Raw genomic sequence first — 20825 nt, forward strand, 5'->3', positions numbered from 1 at the left:
TTTTTGTCCTGATGTTTGACCCTTTCCATTGCTTTGGTACTAAGAAAAAATTAAATTATAGTTTACTCAACCATTAGTAATTCAAATATGCTTTCCCTTAGATCTCATGGTTGAATGCCAGCTGCTTCTACTCATTTATTGTTATTTATTATATTTTACCTTTTACTGACGGTTCAGTTGGAAATAAATGCCTCTGTGTAAAAAACAAAAAACCAAAACCCCACAACAAGCCTACATTAATCATATTTAATATTTATAAACCCCTTTCAATTATGACTGGAACTGGAACATGAAACCTGCTTTGCAACAGCTAATTGCTTCAGCTTTTAGGTGCTGTTCCACTCTTTCATGCTAGAGCATTTAATAACCTGATAGTCTTTGTTAGCCTAAATATCCCTTCTGGAGCTTCACAGCTTTTATTTCTAGTGTGTTAGTTTTGCACATGGCTTTCAGAACTGCCTAAGCTGGGATATGTTTACCTGCTCAGGAGATTTCCTTCTTGAGCCTTAGCTGAGGCCTGTCACAGCTGGTAAAATGCCAAGTTTGTGTCCACATCTTATAGGAAAAGCTCAGAGCCAAACAAATTTAGTGTATCTACAAGTATCCCACAATCCCCATGAACTGAAATTCTTTGGCTAAACAGAGAGTTCAGAATTACAGAGCAGGAGCACAGACTTTTCTCAGAGGGGGCCGTGGCAGTGACTGCCAGGTACGTCTGATCTATGGGCAGGATATGTATGGAAATTCAAGGAAGACTATCTAAAAAAAGAGCTAAATGCATCCTTTGCATTTTTATTGACAACAGAGCAAATTTAAAAAAAAAAAAATCCTCCCTGTGGCTGCTATATCTGGTAAAGGAATTTTGATCTGATTTATACAGTTAATTTTGACAAGGTCGGTGCATCAGAGGAAAGCTCGATTTGCGTTGGCTTCAGCTTGAAAGTGGAGGAAAATGTAGGTCAGCTGTGACTCAAGCTGAGCTCATTCCTCTCAATATTGTCTTTTTTTCCCCCAGGTGAAGTGTGTTCGATACTGGCCAGATGACACAGAGGTCTATGGAGATATTAAAGTCACATTAATTGAGACAGAACCGTTGGCAGAGTATGTCATACGGACATTCACGGTCCAAAAGGTAAGGAAGTCTTCAGGCAGCTGAAATTTTGATGCAACACTTCATTTGTGTTCAGAAATGGGAACTCTGGGAAACATATCCAGAATGCTCCTGGAGATGGGAGCTGTGACTATTTGGACAGGTTTCACTTCAGAAAACTAAATTTTTTGACAGAGATTCCATTTTTGGACAAATGATTTTACAGGAACATCTTGATGGAGCCACAGAAGTAGAATCCACAGTGCATGAAGTTTAAATGCATCCAAAAGCCAGCAGATAGCTGATGATATGCCAGGAATAATAACTGTCTTGTTTCACAGTGGCAAATGGCAGATGAAAAAAGGTACCAGTTAAAATGGATGCCAGGTAGAGTCCCCTTTGAACAGAAATGAGAATGTAATAAAAGCAAGAGTATAAAAACTATCCCCAAATTGGCATGATTTGGGAGATTTTGTTACTTGTAATTAAAAATTGGAAGCCTAAGTGTCAGAGTATTCCAGGTCTGTCCAAATTACTTTCCAAACACTCAGTAAGTGGTTTTAAACCTTTTCCAAAATTCCTGCTAAATGAACTTTAGCCACGCTGGGAATACTGTTTCAGTTTTCTGATACATCAGCTCCATATTTCATTAAATCACTGAAGAAGTTGGTGAGAAGTGCTGATGCCAAACTCTGACAGGGTAGAGGACCTGCTGCTGGATTCCACCCACATTTCCTGTATAAGACATCACGATTGACCAACACTTCGGGGTTACCCTTTGCAGGGCACATACAAGAAGTGCCAGTTGTCACCTGCCAAGAACCTCATCTCACCAGAAAAGCCAAGTGATGGGGCTGGGTACCAGTTTCTGCCCTTTTCCCTGCCAGTGGTATCTCAAACTGAGAATTTGTTGCAGAAAATCTACCATGTCTTGGGAACATGGGGGTTCATTCCTGAGGCTGTTCCTTCAATGCCTCAAACAGGGTTTAAGGGTGATTTCTGGGTGGTTTATAATGACACCGAGGGAGGTGGATAAAAACAGCCACAGTGTGCTGGGGCTGAGGTCACCCTTGGACATGCCTAATGAGCTGGGTTTGAATTGGGAGCTGGTATCCACCTTCACAGTGCTCACTTCACTGGTGATTGGAGTTCAGCTCAAAACTTCTGGGAGCAAAAGGCAGGATCGGACACGTCCCTGTGTGCAGTGAGAGCTCAGTGTTTGTTATCCCTCGGTGTGAGGGAAGGGAGCAGGGGTCAGAATGTGCCGATTGCAGCCTGATGAAAGAAAAATAGAGGCTGTGTTGTCTCCTCAGAAAGGCTACCATGAGATCCGAGAGATTCGGCAGTTCCACTTCACCAGCTGGCCGGACCACGGCGTCCCCTGCTACGCCACGGGCCTGCTGGGCTTCGTGCGCCAGGTGAAGTTCCTCAACCCCCCCGAGGCAGGACCCATCGTGGTGCACTGCAGGTATGCCAGCCCTCCACCTGAGCCTCTCCTCCCGCAGCTCTTTACATCTCTTTTCTTCCTGTCTGCCCATAACCAACCGCCCCTCCTTTGTTGGAGAGTATGATTTGTGGGTCTCGCCAGCAAACAAAGGGAAATGTGTTTTCCTTTCCCGAAGTGGCAGCTTTGGAGCCAAGCTGGCGTGAGTTGGAGATGATGGAAGTAGGGCAGAGAGGGCCTTTTAAATGTAGAAGACCCCCTGGTGTCCTGTACTCTGTTAAAGGCTCATAGCAGAGCTGGGAAAGTGGTAAATATCTGGGACAGCCATTCCAGGCTCAACAAACCTCGTGTGGCAGAAGGGACAATGCTGACAATAAAGGGAATTTTAAAGCAGCTTTGCTTCTTGTACCCACATGTGCTGCAGCTCAGCTTTGTACCAGCATCAAAGGTCTTCTCTGGTCTGGTAAAAGGTGTCCCTGCCCGCAGCAGGGGAGCTGGAACAACATGATCTTTAAGGTCCCTTCCAACACAAACCATTCGATGATTTTGTGATCTGAAATATTAGTCTGGCTGCCAGCCCTTGGGCACCTTGGCTTTCTGAAAGCCTGGGAAGCTGGAATGGGAATGTCAAGCTAAAAACCTGCCCTGTGCCTTTCAGCTGGTGAATGAGAGGAGTTCAGTGACTTCAAGTTCAAGGGAAGACATCGCTATGAAACCAGAGTTTGGGTTTGTAGCAGCAGTTATGTCTGCAGGGCGCAGGGCATGTGTGATCTAAAGAAGACATGGCTGGAGTACAAGCCTGAAGAGCAGGGCTGGCTGTCCCAAAATCTCACACCTAATAAATCCACAGGGAATTACCGCTAATTCCCACACTGTGTGTTGAGAAAGAGCGAGAGAGAGAGCACATCCCACGACTATTTTAAAAAGGAAAATCAATTAAATCTTATCTTTTTAAAACAGTTTTGGTTTGGGTGGGTGTTTTATTTGGTTGGAGTGTTTTTTTTAGCAAGCAGTTAATCAGTTTTATAATCAAATACAGCTAAGCCTGAGGAGCTGGCAGAAGGGACTCATTTAGAGCTCGGGGTCTGAGTTTGCTACCCTGGTGCCATGACATGCCTTGGAAGGTGTCTCAACCTGATTCATTGTCACCAAGAAAGCAAGGAGAGATTTTTCACCCTTCCCATTTTAATGAATAAATGCCATTTCCTCTGTGTTATTTATCTGCTTTTGAATTTTAATAACTTGCTTTAAGTGGTAATTACCAAATTCTCCTCACCGATGCCTGGCTGGATAATATCACTGTTCGATATTTATGAAGTGCCAGGATCCTCTAAATATAGAAATGTTATAACTATTTGTTAAATTTCTGAAAAGCTGAGAGATAAAGGGAGAGGAAATGCCACTTATTCATTAAAATTCTGCAAATGAAAAGTATCGTCTCTCTATTCAGCCGTTGATTAATCTGGTCCATTAATTTATGGTCATTCATATCTCCTTGCTTTTGGCTCTGCTGGAGTTTTCAGGCAGCTGAAGTTTCCCTGATCTGAGCAGAGTTTTCCTCCTTCCTTGGGAGCAGTGTGAAGAGGCGTTCTCCTCTCTCTATCCTTCACACCTAAGCAGCTTGGATGATTTCCCGGAGGGAAGGAGGACACGATGACAACACAGTTTTGCAGGAGATGGCCCAGTTCTCACGAGCAGCAGGGAGCTCTGAACTGGAGGGTTTGAGTAGCCTTGAGCTCCTTTCTCTGTGATTTTACAATCTATGGTTTGAAATCACCCTCCTCAGGACCCAAACTCCTCTGGATTAAAAAGGGAAAAGGAATGTTTGAGGTGGAAGAGTGAGCCCCTTTCATCATGCTCACTGGAGTAAAGGTGTGCATACCTTTTAAAGAGTCTCACAGAAGAAAATCTCTGGAATTGTGTCTCTTTGCAACCTGGAGGCTGCTCTCCCACATCCTGTGTGGTGAGAGGGGTGAAAGTGAACAGACCTGTAAAATCATAATGATTATTTACACAATTTTTTGTTGCTGTTGAATAACACAAAGCTTTTCTTTCTGCTGCCTAGGTCCATTTCCCTTTCAACAATCTTTATTTCACCTCATTCCCTTGAATCCTAAGCTGATTTAGCTACACAGAAAAATGAACCCAACGGGGAGCGGGAGCAGCTCCCAGGAGAAGACAGCGGTGTGTGTGCTGCTGTTACTTTCTCCTCCACAGAGCCCTGCCTCTCCGTGCTCCCTGGGTCACCCAGAGCCTTCTGGTTTTCTCTTTTCCAGTGCTGGGGCAGGGAGAACAGGCTGCTTTATTGCCATCGACATCATGCTCGACATGGCAGAGAACGAGGGCGTGGTGGACATTTTCAACTGCGTGCGGGAGCTGCGGTCCCAGAGGGTCAACTTGGTGCAGACAGAGGTGGGTGCCAGCAGCTCTCCCCTTCCAAGGTGCTGCTTTTCTGGCAGCTTCTCCACTCAACAGCAACCCAGCAATTCATTAAGTCAACACTTGCTGTGTGCTGTGGTTATGCAGAACTTTCAGAGGCTGAACATGCCCCACATGTGCATCGAATCACGTTCACTGGCAGCTACTCAGGGCCTCCCAGACAGGAGGGCAAACCTTCAAAGTTTAGGTCTGCGCATTGCTGATTAATTTTATTCTCATAGTAGGAAAAAAGAGCTCCTGAATCCTCTCATGACTCATTCATAGGCACACTGCAGGCTCCAGTAGTACCTCGTGTACATCAGTTGGAGCTAAACAAAGAAAACATCCTTGATTCCAGCTCTGGGTGCTGATTAAGCAAGCTCTGCTCCATCGTGTAGTGTCTGGCAGCTGCACAGATCCTGTGGAACTGTGCTCCTGCTGCACAAGTTCTATGTGTGTCCTTTGATGCCTTCCCCTCCTGAGGGACAGGACAATAGCCTGGAATGGAGAAGGGCTGTTAACTTGGTTGGAATTTCCATATTTACTTCAGGGCAAGAGCTTTACCCAGAATACCAGGAGTCCAGGGCTCAAGACATAAATGGAGGTGACCTGTTAGGACAGTCGTTTCCGTACAGTTGTGCCAGGGGAGGTTTAGATGGAAAATTAGGGAAAATTTCTTCACCAAAGAATTGTCAAGCCCTGGAACAGGCTGTCCAGGGACAGATATGGTGGAGTCCCAATCCCTGGAGGGCTTTAACAGACATGTTGATGTGGCACTTGGGGACATGATTTAGTGGTGGGCTTGGCAGTGCTGGGTGATGGTTGGACTTGATGACCTTAGAGGTCTTTTCCAACCTAAACAATTCTGTGATTCTCTGATGTTACCAAAAGCCCATTCCTGACCATTGCCTCACAATTATGAACAGAAAGGCTTTACACCCTGATTTCCTCCTCAGCCCACCCCCGTTTTGTCCCGACGTTCCTGAGAGTGGCAACTTCCCATTTTACTTGTAAATTTGAAGTGAATACGTGAGACCTCACATCCAGTGATGGATGAAATATGCTCACAAAGCTGTCACATAGCACACTGTGTAATTTGTCTCCATGTGAAACAGAGCCAAATATGCATATTGGGCATGATTTAAGGGGGGAAAAAAGTGTGATGTTTCATGATCCGTATTCTAAATATGATTTTAACGTCTCATCCCCTCTCCTGTGCAGGAGCAGTATGTGTTTGTCCATGATGCCATTTTGGAGGCATGTCTCTGTGGCAACACGGCCATTCCAGTTTGTGAGTTCAGATCCATCTATTACAACATCAGCAGGCTGGATCCACAGACCAATTCCAGCCAGATAAAAGATGAGTTTCAGGTAATATGATATGTCACTGCAGTTGGTGTATAGAAGGTGTTTAATCAGTTTCTGTGTGTTATTTTACGATTTCCAGCAGAGCAGAGAAGGGGGACACTGAGCCAAGGTCTGATTTCAGATGATTTTTGTTATTACTCCTGGATCAGGCAGAGGTTTGTTTTTGAGCATGGATTTTTCAGCCTTTGGCAGGGAAAACAATTTCCCTGTGACTTCAGCAGAGCAAGGGTACTGATTCTCACACATAATGTTGTACTGCTCATTTCAGCAAATACTCTGTTGTTCATTTTCTTCCATAATTTATGCAGAAACATTTATGCCTCAAGGTTGCTTATTATCCATTCTTTTGGCTCATACACTGCTCCCAAGTCTTGACAATCAACTTGTTGACAATCTTCCACACAGAGGAGAGAGGGAGCTCAGTGAGCATTATTTTGACTATTATTAGTCCTCAATGAACTGAATCTCTCAGTTCACTGCAGGTGTTTTGCCAAGTACCTGGTGATGAGACCCAAAATGATGTACAGGAAAACTCACAAGTGCTGAATTAGTGGGGACAAGCCAGGAAATGGGGACCCCTCCACTGTTTGCTGTCACTGTTGCTTATCCCATCCTGATAAATTGGGACACTCAAGCCATGAGCCCTGTGCAGTTGTACCTCTCAGTACAGTGCAGTGGAGAACTGACCCTGCAGAACACTGATTTAAGTTTTCCAGTCTTTTTCCCCATCCCTGTGAGGGTGGTGAGGCCCTGGCATAGGTTGAACCAAGAAGTTGTGGATGCTCCATCCCTGGAAGTGTTTAAGGCCAGACTGGATGGGGCTTGGAGCAACCTGGTCTAGTGGAAAGTGTCCCTGCTCATGACTTAAGGGGATCCAGTCCAAACCATTCTGAGATTTTATGATTTTCAGCAAACACCAATATATGGGGAAAAAAAATTGTGGGAGATATTTATGGGAAATTTTTGGGCAAAATTTGTGGGAAAGATTGTGGGATATTTGTGAATTTAACAGTAAGGAGAGAGACCTCTACTATTTGTTAAAGCCACTTGCAGTCAGCTGTAAAAAGATGAAGATTCCTTTAATTGTAGTAAATTCCCACCCCCTTTCCCAGGAAAGTATCTTTTCCAGCAAGAGAATGTCTTCTGGGAGCCCCAAAGTGAGTCAGAGGCCTCTTTTCCTCCCTCTCTATGCAGAGGGAGAATATGTGTTTTTTATCTGAAGCCTTGCAGGGAATCATCAGGGTTGGTGTAGTGAGATAAAGAAAGCGGATCCCAACTGATGACAGTTCAATTAAAAAAAGGGTCTGGTTTTATCAAGGCACAGCAGATCTATAAAAGTGTTTCTGGTTCTGAATGCTTGGCATGAAGGAGCCGAAGCCGAACTTCATCAAAAGCTGTTACGCCACTGAAAAAAAAATAGTCCTCACTTACTGGGTGTATTTTGTCATGATATGAGACAAGATTTGTCACCTCTGCGCCTGTTCTTTTGAGCTGCCAGGGACTGGCAGCTCCTGTGGGAAGGAAATGCTCTTTGCAAATGTACTTTGCATAAGAGGTTCGGTGTCTGTCTGGTTGTAGGATCTATTTTTACAGGAGTTTGGCTCAGAGCATGCTTCAGCCCTAATTGTCTGGGTTTAATGCAGAAGCTGGTATCTTTGCTGCAATCTTTGTGAACCAGCTGATCTAACTGTAGGTCTGGGGATACAGTTTGTATTGTTTAGGTCCCACTGGCCCTCAGGTAAGGCAGGATGTGTTTCTCATGCACTACATGTTGTCCAAACACACAAAAGCTTGTTCTGGAGAGTTTTTGTAATCTGAGTCAGTACAGAAACAAGGGAGAGAGGGGTAGGGTGTAAAATAGACACTCTAACAAGTCCACCTGCCTGATTATCTGCACTGTCAGAGATCTGAGATTTCATGTGTTTTCCCTATCCAACCTGCCTTCCACCTCCAGACAAGGGCCTTTCTGTAGAACCTGCAGAATTTATAGCAACTAGATAATTTCAAATCTTACACTTTGACAGGTTTTTTATCTCGGATTGTTTGTCTCTCCTCTTTTCTCCACCCATAACCTCTCTGTAGCAGAAGTCAAGCCCTTTGTAAGATTTTTTTTTTTGGGCCCCTAAATATTTTGTATTCCTCTGATTGCAAAGAGTTCACTGTATTACTCGATGGGCTTTGCTCAGGAAGAGAACACATAACAAAAGAAAGTAGAATGACATCAGATAGCCACTGATCTACCACCACTTATGTGCTGGTGTTAAGATGTGTTTTCTTTGATTTGCTGGTTTTGATCCCTGCTGACCAACCTGGACTGGTTTGTCAGGAGGCCTCCACAACAGAAAACACAGAAGAAAAATATATTTAAAGAAATACAGTTTGTCAAGCTGCAGAAAAGACAGATAACAGAAAAAGACTTGACAGCAAGACCCCAGAGATTAGGTATGACTATGTAAGTGAAGCATCCTCTGTGTCACTCCAAAAGGAAAGTAGCAATCTAAATAATGTATGAAACAAATAGGCTTTTCTGTTAAAAAGAAGGAAAAATATATTTTCTCTTAGATTTGTGTGTGCATTGCTAAGATAAATCAGTAGTTTGACTGAGGAATCACAGGAGGATTTGAACCCAGTCTGACCTACTGGGTGAGTCAATACTCGGGGTACACCTGCACAGGACCCTCTTGCAGAGGGAGAAGGATGAGAGCTTCCAGCCTAGGGATGGGAGAAACAGGAGGAGTGAGGAGCTCAAAGCTGCAGCTTGCCCCTGTGACAGCTATTTCCAGCTTCTAGGAAAGAAAAGGAATATTATCTGACTACTCTGGGGTTTTAGAGCTGGAAATGGTTGGGCAGTGTGTGATTCAAATGTACAAAAGCAACAAGCTCCTCGGTGCTCCTTCGTTTTCCTTCTCTGGGATCCCAAAATCTGTGAGTGGAAGTGCATTTAAAATAATCATATTTTGCATGAGGCATTGTTGCCTAAAAGACCGCAGAGAAAAAGACTCCAGGCCAATTTAGTGTAGGAGATAAGATAAAGAGAGCAGGTCCTTTAATGAGTTCGTAGGCCTAAAGGAATACACACCATGCACCTGCTCAGACAGTGGTTCTATGATTTTATAATAAGGTCCATCCAATCCCAATTTGTCCACCCCCCGGTTCTGCCCTGTTCTGACCCCCGTCCCCTTCAGGAATTGAGTCTGGGGGCGTTTGAGACCCCTTCTTCCTCATATTCATCTTCTTCCCAGCACATACAGTCCTTGGAGTTCCTCCAAAGTTCTGGACTCGAAGGTCGCTGTGTCTGTGTGATATCTTCTGGTCCAGGCCTTCAGGTGTTTTTCTACAATTCTACCTTGAAAAGAAGACTAAACACGCTAAGGGAATTCTGAGGGATTGATATGAGATGGGGTAGTAGGGTTGGGTATTTGTAAACATTATGCTCCAGGGTAAGGGATATAATACAGTTACATTAAAACCTACATTAGCTACACATCTACTTCTAAAATCTCAATGCAGAAAGAACCGTGTCTTGCAGAATGTACCACCTAAGGAGTCTTTCTGCTGTGCCTTTTGCAATCGGACATGTCTATCTCGTATTTGCCTTATTAGCCACCAGCATGCTTGTAACAAATGTGGATAGAGCCTTTCCCAAATCTTCGTTCGCGAAGCCTGGCCGGGATGATGATGATGGTGATGACTTCTAAAATCTTTAAAAATTAAAAATCAGAAAAACTCTGAGGCATCACATCCTTCTTGGAAGCAAATGCCAAGGCACTCAGCCTGTTTCTGTTTCTCTCTGTGTCCCCCCCTCTCCCCCCGGGCCCTGGCATAGACCCTGAACATCGTGACGCCGCGGGTGCGGCCGGAGGATTGCAGCATCGGGCTCCTGCCCCGCAACCACGACAAGAACCGCTGCATGGACGTGCTGCCCCTGGACCGCTGCCTGCCCTTCCTCATCTCCGTGGATGGCGAGTCCAGCAACTACATCAATGCTGCCCTCATGGATGTAAGAACCGCCCCGGCCCCGCCGAGCTCGGGCTTTTGTTGCTTCTCGGGATGATTTTCTGGGAGAAGGGGATGGGAAGCAAAAAAACTTATTTACCTCTGATTTCTGGTCTTGCCTGCAGGAGCTGAGGAAAGAAAGCTCCAGAGCAGTTTAATTGAGGATGAGATAAGAAAAGGGTTTAATTTGTGCCTAGGCACAAAGATTACATGATGCACCCCGGCCGTGTACGGGTGTTACAATTTATAATATTGTCTGTCCAATCCCAAGTGTTTCCACCCCGTAACTTTTGCCCTGTTCCACCCCTGTCCTTCCCCCTTGGAATTGGGGCTGGAGGCTTTTCGAGACCACTTCTTCATCATCTTCATCTTCTTCAGAGCATAGAGGGTACATGGTCACCCAGTTTCTTGACTGTACTTTTGCAGTTCAGGCCAAGGCACAAGTGTTCTTAAACGAAAGCGCCTGCTCTTAAAGAGAGACTAAACATTTTCTACTGGAATTCAGGGGATATTGATATGGGAGCATGGAATGGGGTGTGTAGGGGTTGAGGAATGTGTAAACTACTGTGCTAAAGGGTAAAGGAATAAGGGCTGCTGCTTCTAAAATCTACTTCTACTATGTAACTACTTATAAAGCTTATAAAAATTAGAAAAACCAAAACACTAGAAGAATCTTAAGGCATCACTGGGTCTGGCATCTCCAAACACGAATTTCCTCTTCTTTCCAGGAATGGAAGTATTTAGGAAGAGGCTGGATATGGTGCCGTGGTCTAGTAGACGAGGTGGTGTTGGGTCAAAGGTTGGACTCAGTGATCTCAGAGGTCTTCTCCAACCTGGTTCATTCTGTGGTTCTGTATAATCTAGACTGTGATTATCACACACACTCATTCTGCATCACACTGGTAGAAGTTTTTTTGCAAAGGAGCTCCTGAGCTTGCAATCTGTGGTTGGATCATAGAGAGACACAAAGAAGTGGTGTCACAGCTCTTCCCATGCACTGGGTTTTGCAGACATTGGGAAGAGAAGTGTTTGCCAGCTCAGCTCTTTGGAAAGAATAATTTGCAGTGTGGAGCAAGTGATTGATTAGAGCTGGTGCAGTTAAGAACGTGGGACTGCAGGGATCAGATGTGCAAAATATTTTCAGGCTGAAGGACATGAGTTGAGCTGATGTGACTCTGTCTGAAGGCATTTTTCCTTGCTTTGTTTATGGGCTCAAATCTCCCAGCACAGGTCAGCTGTGGAGGGTGAATTATGTTGATGGTTTCTTTTTGCTGTGGTGCCTTTGGACAGAGATGTCTTTAAAGTCACTAATTATTGCAGTTGGAGTATGGATAAATGTGATCCAGAGTGAAATGTCATCATTTTTTTCCCCAGCAACGTCAGGATCAGTCTTTTTTAATTTTGTCTGGTCTTCAGTCTTTGGGAAACAGTGATGCTACTGCATTTAAGAAGTTCAGTCAAATGGTCACAGAATTTATTTTACATTTTTTCAGAAAGACTGTGATGTTTTCATTACAAACATGCCTAAGGAAACTTTTTTTTTTAAAATGTGTTTTGTGCTTTTGCAACTCTGAAGAAGCACAATCTATTCTTCTCTGGTTTCTTAGGGACTGGGAATGTTTGCACATTTCAGCCCTCATTACTTCCAATCACTTTGCTAATATTTGTGTCCTTCCCCACAAAATTTATATGAATTTTTTGATTTTTTTTTTTTAGTACAAAGGAATTTTTCACCTGTCATAGAAATTCAGCCACTATGATCTTCTCTGGCTCTCCTTTGTCCTTCCAAAGAGGAATGAGCAAATTTTTGGGAAAATAATAATCAGAGGGGAACAGCCAAAATCCCACATTTTCATAGCTGTTCCTGTTGAGGGCAGACCTTGCAAATCCTTTTTTTTTCCCAGTAGCTTCATGTCTGAAGCCTTGGACTGAGCATGAACTCTTAGAGGAGACCATCCATCCCATATTGCCTCGAACCATGTCAGTTCTGTCATTGTGTGAGGACAGACTCATGCTGGGGAACTCCTGACAGCACAGTCCCAGTGCTGATCATTTTATATTTACAGATTTCTCATGTTTATCTCTGGTTTTAAACTTCTCCCCAAATCTTGTTTGACTTGCTTGATGTATTACATAAAAGCTGTGATGGAAGAAGTGGTGGAGCAGGAAGGGGAATGGTACACCTGGGAGGGGTTACAGCCTGTGTTTGGAGGCATGAATTGTCTCAGGAAGGCCATCTGTCAAACAAAATTAACCTTAGGCACAGAGAGCCATTTGAACCTTCCCTCAGGGTGTGAAGCCCTGGGCTCATGCTACAGCTGAGCTGGGACTGTCTCAGGCAGAGTATTCAAAAGCAGCCTCTTCTGCCTTGAGTTAGCTTTTGGGAATACAGCCAAAGGGCTCCTGCTGCCCACAGAGGGGAGGAATTCTCCCCCAGCAGATTTAGAGACTCCTCACCTTTCCTCTTCATGTCCTCTGTTCCTTTCCAGTGAACAGACCTTAGGATCTTTCCTGTGAGAATCACTGGAAAGCCAGGTTTGCATCTGCAAAATGGTTTGTTAAGAAGAAAGGAGAAATACTGTCCCTCACCTTCCCCTAAAACAAGCTGGGGCAAAGTGTGCACAGCACCTTCTCCCCCTCCCAGAACAGTCTGCTCAGCACTTCCACCCACATCTGACTCACGTGGAGGAGGAAGGACAACCCCCCCCACAATGGCCAGCTTAATACTTTGGGGTTTTATTTGTTTCCTTGCTCCAAGTCCAAAATTTTATTCTGCGGGCTTTTTGTTTTGGATTTTTTTTTCCTTTTTCTGCAGAATTAGTGCTCCTTTTGATTGAACTCTGCTTCACAGACGTACAGCACCAAGGCCTGTGCAGTTTCTGGGCTCATTTACACATTGCCTGCCGTGGTTGGAAGGCGATAAAGTTTTCAGCTTGTTCTTTTTCATCTCAGGGAGCCTCACAAACATCCATTAACACGGCCCCACAGAGGTCAGGAGCACAGTCCCACCCCTCCGTGCTTAGGGAGACTGAGGTCAGGGGACCCTTTTGAGGGGAAAGAATAACATCAGAAATGAAATGCCATTGTCACAGGCTCTGAATATTGTCCCACAAGCTCACAAAGGATGGCTGGGATCCAAATGTGCCACCTCTGTCACACTCCATCCCCAGGCAGCAATAACAGACAGGGCTAATCCCTTCTGGAGTTCCTCGAGGCCATCGCAGCAGAAAGGGAGAGCATTTGCTTCCAGCTGTTTTCTTTCCAATTATTAATATTACTGATAGTAGTAGTAGTAGTAATAGTAGAATTAATATTATTTGCTGAGTCTCAAAATATAAATAATTGATTTGGGTAATCTCTGCTCTTGTGACACTTCTTTAATGAAATGTCTTCATTGGGAGCAAAAGAATCCCATTATGAGCCGCTCATTCATTGCTGTGAGATAACAAGGAGAGGGATATGTGATTTGTATAATCTGGTTAAATGGCTCAGATTGCCTTGCCAGAGCCTCCTGGGCATAATATTCCTTTGAATAAAAGTTGATTGAATTTTTTTTTTTTTTTTTAACTAATCTTGTTCTTTTATTAGAGCCACAAGCAACCTGCTGCCTTTATTGTAACCCAACACCCTTTGCCCAACACCATCGCAGACTTCTGGAGGCTGGTGTTTGATTACAACTGCTCCTCTGTGGTGATGCTGAATGAGATGGATGCAGCACAGGTGAGTGATTCTTCATCATGTCTGTCATGTAACTCCCTTCTCAAATCCAGGTGGTTTTCAGAGAGTTTCTGCTGCCATTTTCTTGTACCCTGTCTCCCCACCCCAATAAAGGAGGGGGAGCTGGAAAGTAATAGGTAATGTTTTGGGGTGTAATGAAGAGTAAGTCCATGTGCTTGGCTCCTTCTAAGGCAGCTGATTGTTACTGCATTTAACAAGGATCATAGAATCATAGAAGGGTTTGGGTTTGGACCTTAAAGACCATCTTGTTCCACCCGCTGCCATGGGCAGGGACACCTTCCACTAGCTCAGGTTGCTTCAAGCCCTGTCCAACCTGGCCTGGGACACTTCCAGGGATGGGGCAGCCACAGCTTCTCTGGGCAGCCTGTGCCAGGGCCTCCCCACCCTGACAGGGAACAATTTCTTCCTAATATCTAACCTAAACCTACTCTTTATCAGCTTGAAGCCATTCCTCCTTGTCCTATCACTCCATACCCTTCTGAAAAGTCTCTCTCCAGCATTCTTGTAAGCTCCTTTTGTATACTGAAAGGCTACTATAACTTCTCCCCAAAGCCTTCTTCAGTCTTCTCCAAACTGAAACATAAATAAATATATATTAGATAAATACTTTCATATAAATGGATAAAAAAGTTTCATATATATAAAAATATATTTAAAAAATTATATATTTAAAAGTATAAGAAAGTTTTATATAAGTATTTTATATATAACATAAATACTTTGTGGGTTTGGGCTGAAATTTTCCTCCCAAACTCAACTTCCTTCCCTTTCCTGTTCCCTTTCATATTTTTATCTGTCTTTGGTTCAGAAAAACATTCCCTGCCACATTCCCAGCGTGCTTCATGCTTGCCCATTCACATGGCATTTCCAGGAGAATGAACCCAAGAGAGCTGAAATAATTTGAAGGATCCTTCCCCTGAGATTTCCAGTGCAATTCTGGAATACCGAGAAGTGTGTTTTGCACAGGTTCTCCAGAAGATCACAGTGCTTTCTATTTTTATTTTTTCTTTTTAATTCCATGCGTAAGTTGGTTTTTGGCTGCTAAACAAACCATCATTTTCAGGACTGGAGCCTGCTGGGGAGGAGCTGCTGCCATTCCTCCTGTGCTGGTGTCTCCAGCCACCTTGCTAGTGAGTGGCAGAAGATAACAGCTTTTCAAAAAGGCATAATCATGCAATTTGTGTGAAGAGTACATTTGGCATGGCTAATTCACCCATTACAGCACTTGTTACAGGAGAGGAGAGGAACCCTCAAGTAGCTGGCACTTCATGGATTAATTTTTGATTTGTCTCTTCTCTGTCTTACCACACTTGAAGGCAGCAAAATTATTGGTCTCTTTTTTTGATGGTGATGGAGAAACGAATCCCCCCATTCCTGGAGGGGATCTCCCATCAGGGTGGGTGCTGTGGGATTCCATTCCCAGCCATGGGGAGATTGGTTCCCTCCAGAGTCCTACCACCCTGTGATCTACCACCTTGAGATCCTCTGCATTTGCTGCCTCCTCTCCAGTCTACCCTCCTTGATTCTGCATCTTGGCATTGAATCCAGAGGCAAATTTCATTTTTTTCTTTTTTTTTTTTCCTGACACTTCAAAGGAAAACACAGCTTTTTCTGGAAATGACACGCTTTCTCAGACTGGGTTCTTGGAAAACACAAACCTATCAGCCTCAGCCAGTGCTGTTCTTGTGACTATCTTTCTGCACAAGGCTTTACTTGCTTTGGTTTTTTTTCTAGCAAAGTTTTGTTTTTTCTGATGTACCCTGTAGGCACAGAAAGGGGGATTTGGCAGTGCAGAAAAGTCACTTTGACAGTTCCTGTAGCACAGGGTCACCAGCTGGAGGCTGCAGCCAGTGCTGGAACACCCAGGTGGCACTGGAGGGAGTTAAGGATGATTTTAAAGTTTGTATTTTATGAGCTATCAGGGCAAGGTGTGACAGTTTGATATCATGGAATCATTTAAGGTGGTAAAGACCTCTGAGACCATTGAGTCCAACTGGTCCCCCAGCACTGCCAAGGCCACCACTAAACCATGTCCCCAAGGGCCATATCTACACAGCTTTTAAATCTCTCCAGGGATGGGGACTCCAACACTGCCCTGGGCAGCCTGTTCCAATGTTTAAACACCCTTTTTGTGAAGAAATGTTCCCTTATATCCAGTCTAAACCTCCCATGGCACAGTTTGAGGCCGTTCCCTCTCCTCCTGTCCCTTGTTCCCTGGGAGCAGAGCTCGACCCCCCCCCCAGCTCCCCCCTCCTGTCAGGGAGTTGCAGAGCCAGAAGGTCCCCCCTGAGCCTCCTTTTCTCCAGGCTGAGCCCCCCCAGCTCCCTCAGCCCCTCCTGCTGCTCCAGCCCCTTCCCCAGCTCCATTCCCTTCCCTGGACACTCCCCAGCCCCTCGATGTCTTTCATGAATTGTGGCCATTCACAGACCTGCTCTAGGAAAAGCAGATTTTTAATATTAAGGAAGTGTTTAATCTTTTTCTGCTTTCTGCTGCACCTTGAGGTTGTTTCCTGGAGCTCCTGCTCAGCTCACATCTCCTGCCTATTGGACAGATGCTTTGAGAGGAGATCACTAAGCAGCTTGAAAGTCTGAATGAAGAGTAAAGGCACCCTTCAAAGGACTTGCTTGTGTGGTCTTGGTTGGCTTGCTTAATCTTGAAAAACTAACAAGGGCAAAGATGCCTAAGATTGTGTGAATATCCCACCCAATTTCAATCCTATATGATCAAAGGAGTGCAGAATTAATGCAGTAGCATTCACACACTTGACGTTGTTTCTGGCAGTGATTGAACTTGAAAAGCTCGAGATCAAGTTCAAATGAGCATCTGGGGGTTTCAAAACTTCTGAAAAATTACACTTAAAAATAGGAAGAAAGAAAAACAGAAAGAAACACAATCTCAGCAGAAACTGCTAATGAGATCTCATGCAAAATATTTTTTCCCCATAATCTATTTCCAGATGGATTTTGAATACTTACATTGTAATTTGTGTGCATAGGATCTTTTTTGTCCTTTCAGTTCTGTAATATCAGCACAAGGAAAAGACTTCCAACCTGCTTCACAAACTTCAGAGATTCACCCTGAAACCAGAGCTGCTCTTCTTGCTCTCAGAACAAACTAATTCTCCCTGCCCTGCTCATTGGTAGAGTCACAAAGCTAAAAAGTTCATCTCACAGAAAAAAGAAACTCCAGTTTGTTTGAAATAAGATTAATTTTCATGGTGCCTGTACTGTTTCCTCATTAACACCAAACCTCTGTGGTTCTTATTAAATTTATCACAGACACTAATCTTTCAGTGTTCATTTTAAATCTCTACCCCCACAGAAGCTTCATTTGTCAGCCACCTTTTCTGCACCTTTAGACTCCAGAATTCAATCAGTTCTAAATTGTGTTCATACAGAAATAAAGGGGAAAAAAGTCAAGGTTCTAAAATACACTTTTTTTTTCATATTCATGGTATAAAAACTTTTTACAGCTAGAATGAGATCTCCTGTGAACAAAGACATGTAATACAAGATTGGTGCTGGATTTTGAGCTGGTTATAAATCAAAAAAAAAAAAAAAAGACTGAATGTGCATTTCCTTGTTAATAATTAAGATACTTTCTGTTTCTTGTCCTGTTCTCTGCAGCTCTGCATGCAGTACTGGCCAGAGAAGACATCCTGTTGTTATGGCCCCATTCAGGTGGAGTTTGTCTCAGCAGACATTGATGAAGACATCATCAACCGGATATTCCGGATCTGCAACATGGCCAGGGTAAGATCCCTGAAACACCACGTTCCCCAGTTATTCTCAAAAATGTATTTTGGCAGCAGGAAGAGGCAGAGCCAAGACCTGTGGTTTAGAGATGCTGAATCTCTCACCTAGGAACGAAATTCCACTGCAGCTGCTTCCTTTAATTAACATTTAATCAGTCTGTATTGCTAAAGGACTCTTGGCTGAAAGTAGAAAGTGGATGATATGAGCTGAAAATCTGTATTTAAATGGTGAGCATTTTTCTGTGTGTATTTGAGAACAATTCATCACTTAGTAGCCAATATAGAAGCATCAGTATTGTAGAAATAAAGTGAGGTAGTGTCAGCAGCTCTCCATCTGTCAGCTACTCAGCAGTGGCTCTGAAGACAGATGCAATGTTTACTGGCTAGACTGGGATTCCCAATTGCCACTGTCTTCCCTATAAATAAGCAACTGCCATTTCTGTAAGCAACTCTTTGTCTGGATCCCTCAGCCCCAGGACTGCTGAAATGATAGAAACAAAGTTTATCTGTGTACTGGGCTCTGGCAATCCAACTTCAGGGCTGCAGTGCAGGATGTTTCTCTCATTAGTTGTTTTCCCAGATTGATTATGTTTCCTTTGTTGTTCCTTTTTCTTTTTTTTCTAGTCAGAAATGGAAGCAGGCTCCACAAATTACATTTCCAAGCAGTTTAACACAGTGGTGTCTGTGTGTTCAGAGCAGTCCAGTGGTGGCACTGAAGAGGGAATCTCGTGTCCAGCTACACAAATTGATTAATTAGTTAGCTATTAGACTTTATCCTGTATCCCAGGCCAACTCCCTCTGAACCAGGGAGAGCCTTGGACTCATAAAGCTGGTCAGACTGAGGCTCTGTGACTCTCAGGGTGGAGCTGGTCCATGCCATGGCTGGCAGGGTGGGTGCTGTGAACTCACAGCCCTCTGCACCCATCCGTGTTCAGCACCACTGGCCACTGCCAACATGTCTGTGAGGATCCTTTCCCTCAACAGTGCCCAGAGAATTTCTGAGGACTGCCTTTGCTTCTTATGGCACAACTTATTTCCAGCACAGGAGAGAGACATTTGGTCTATTTAATCTGTGCATACAGTCTGATGAAACTTTATTCTGGAAACCAAACAAGGGATCCTAGATCCTGCCTGGCTCTGCAATATCTGAAGTCATATTTTTTATCCAGGGTATGGAAAAGTCCTTGTTTCCACATTGTATCAGGTACCCAGGGTGAAGGATGTTAACAGTGGTGATAGGAGCTCCAGAGGGGAAGATGACAGAAGCACAGAAACACAGAATTTACTAGGCTGGAAAAGACCTCAGACATCATCGAGACCAACCTTTGACCCAACACCACCTTGTCATGCAGACCATGGCACTGATGCCTCATCCAGTCTGTTCTTAAACACCTGCAGGGATGGTGACTCCATCACCTCACTGGGCAGCCCATTCCAATGGCTGATCACTCTCTCTGTAAAGAATTTCTTCCTAATGTCCAGCCTAAACCTCCCCTGGTGCAGCTCAAGGCTGTGTCCTGCTGGTTCCTGGGATCAGAGCCCAACCCCCACCTGGCTCCCCACTCCTGTCAGGGAATTGTAGAGAGTGAGGAGGTCTCCCCTGAGCCTCCTCTTCTCCAGGCTGAACACCCCCAGCTCCCTCAGCCTCTCCTCACAGCACTTGTGCTCCAGTCCCTTCCCCAGCCTCGTTGCCTTTCTCTGGACACGCTCCAGCTCCTCAACATCCTTCCTAAACTGAGGGGCCCAGACCTGCACACAGCTCTGGAGGCCGTGTAACCAGTGCTCCCTGTGTTACCCTGTCCCTGTTCCTCCTGCCCTGCTGCACTGAGTGTGTGCCACGTGCCCTTTGTTGCAGCCCCAGGACGGCTATCGCATCGTGCAGCACCTGCAGTACATCGGCTGGCCGGCCTACAGGGACACCCCTCCCTCCAAACGCTCCCTGCTCAAGGTGGTCCGGAGGCTGGAGAAGTGGCAGGAGCAGTACGATGGCAGGGATGGCCGGACTGTTGTCCACTGCCTGTAAGTAGGACTGGAAAGTGCCTGTAACCTTCACACGGTGCTCTCTGAAGAGCACCAGTCACGGGTCTGGAGTTTTGGTAGTTTGCCAGGCTTCAGCTCAGGAAGGTGAAGTGGAATTACGTTTGTAATGCACTTCAGGTTGAATATTGTGCTGCTGGCTCAGAGGTTTTGCTGGTTGTGGTGAGGAGTAGCTCAGAAAGCTCTCCTAGGTCCTGTTGTGTGGGTGGGTCTCTGACTGGAGCCCAGGCAGACCCGAAGCAGCACTGCCGTGTGCCCAGCTCTGCCCACAGAGCTGCTCTGAGCCCAGAGCACTGAGGAGCAGCACTGCAGTCCCTGGGCTTCCCTGTCCACCACTGCCAGGAATCCTTTAGCCTTTCCGTCCCTGTCTCCTGCCCTGAAGGTCTCCACTTTCATAGAATCATGGAATGGTTTGGGTTAGAAAGCACTGCAAAGACCACATCACTCCACCCCCTGCCATGGGCAAGGACACCTTCCACTAGCCCAGGTTGCTCCAAGCCCCATCCAACCTGGCCTTGGACACTTCCAGGGATGGGGCAGCCACAACTTCTCTGGGTAACCTGTGCCAGGGCCTCCCCACCCTCACAGGGAAGAATTCCTTTCCCAGTATGCCCTCTGGCACTGGGAAACCATTCCCCCTTGTCCTGTCACTTGTCCAAAGTCCCTCTCCAGCTCTCTTGGAGCCCCTTTAGGTACACAAAAACCCTTGAATGTCCATGACCAGCTACAGACTTCCTTAGTGTCCACGGGGGAGTTGTTCTCTTTGTCCCTCAGCCCTACCAGCTTCCCCTTCCCCTCTCTTCTGTGCCCCCAGGAACGGCGGGGGACGCAGCGGCACCTTCTGTGCCATCTGCAGTGTGTGTGAGATGATCCAACAGCAGAACATCATTGATGTGTTCCACATAGTGAAAACGCTACGGAATAACAAATCCAACATGGTGGAGTCACTGGTAAGCTTTTTTTTTCCTGTGTGTTTCCCC

The 20825-nt window shown here is 45.0% G+C and overlaps 1 protein-coding gene across 14 annotated transcripts in view; it reads left to right on the top strand.

The window, feature by feature from the left end:
* Window positions 1-20825, top strand: part of PTPRT (protein tyrosine phosphatase, receptor type T) — a 459737-nt gene that overhangs the window by 431743 nt on the left and 7169 nt on the right. For all 14 annotated transcript variants that reach the window (XR_003528091.1, XM_027645791.1, XM_027645792.1 and 11 more), the window contains 9 exons: window positions 1016-1132; window positions 2404-2558; window positions 4811-4946; window positions 6174-6323; window positions 10147-10320; window positions 13905-14036; window positions 17681-17806; window positions 19664-19827; window positions 20660-20795. Coding sequence is in view for 13 of the 14 variants with exons in the window: in XM_027645791.1 (XP_027501592.1) it covers window positions 1016-1132; window positions 2404-2558; window positions 4811-4946; window positions 6174-6323; window positions 10147-10320; window positions 13905-14036; window positions 17681-17806; window positions 19664-19827; window positions 20660-20795 (1290 nt within the window). In the remaining variant the exon portion in view is untranslated. The remainder of the gene's footprint in view (window positions 1-1015; window positions 1133-2403; window positions 2559-4810; window positions 4947-6173; window positions 6324-10146; window positions 10321-13904; window positions 14037-17680; window positions 17807-19663; window positions 19828-20659; window positions 20796-20825) is intronic.

The sequence above is a fragment of the Corapipo altera genome, unplaced genomic scaffold (assembly GCF_003945725.1).
Source record: "Corapipo altera isolate COAL_440 unplaced genomic scaffold, ASM394572v1 64, whole genome shotgun sequence".
NCBI lineage: Eukaryota > Metazoa > Chordata > Aves > Passeriformes > Pipridae > Corapipo > Corapipo altera.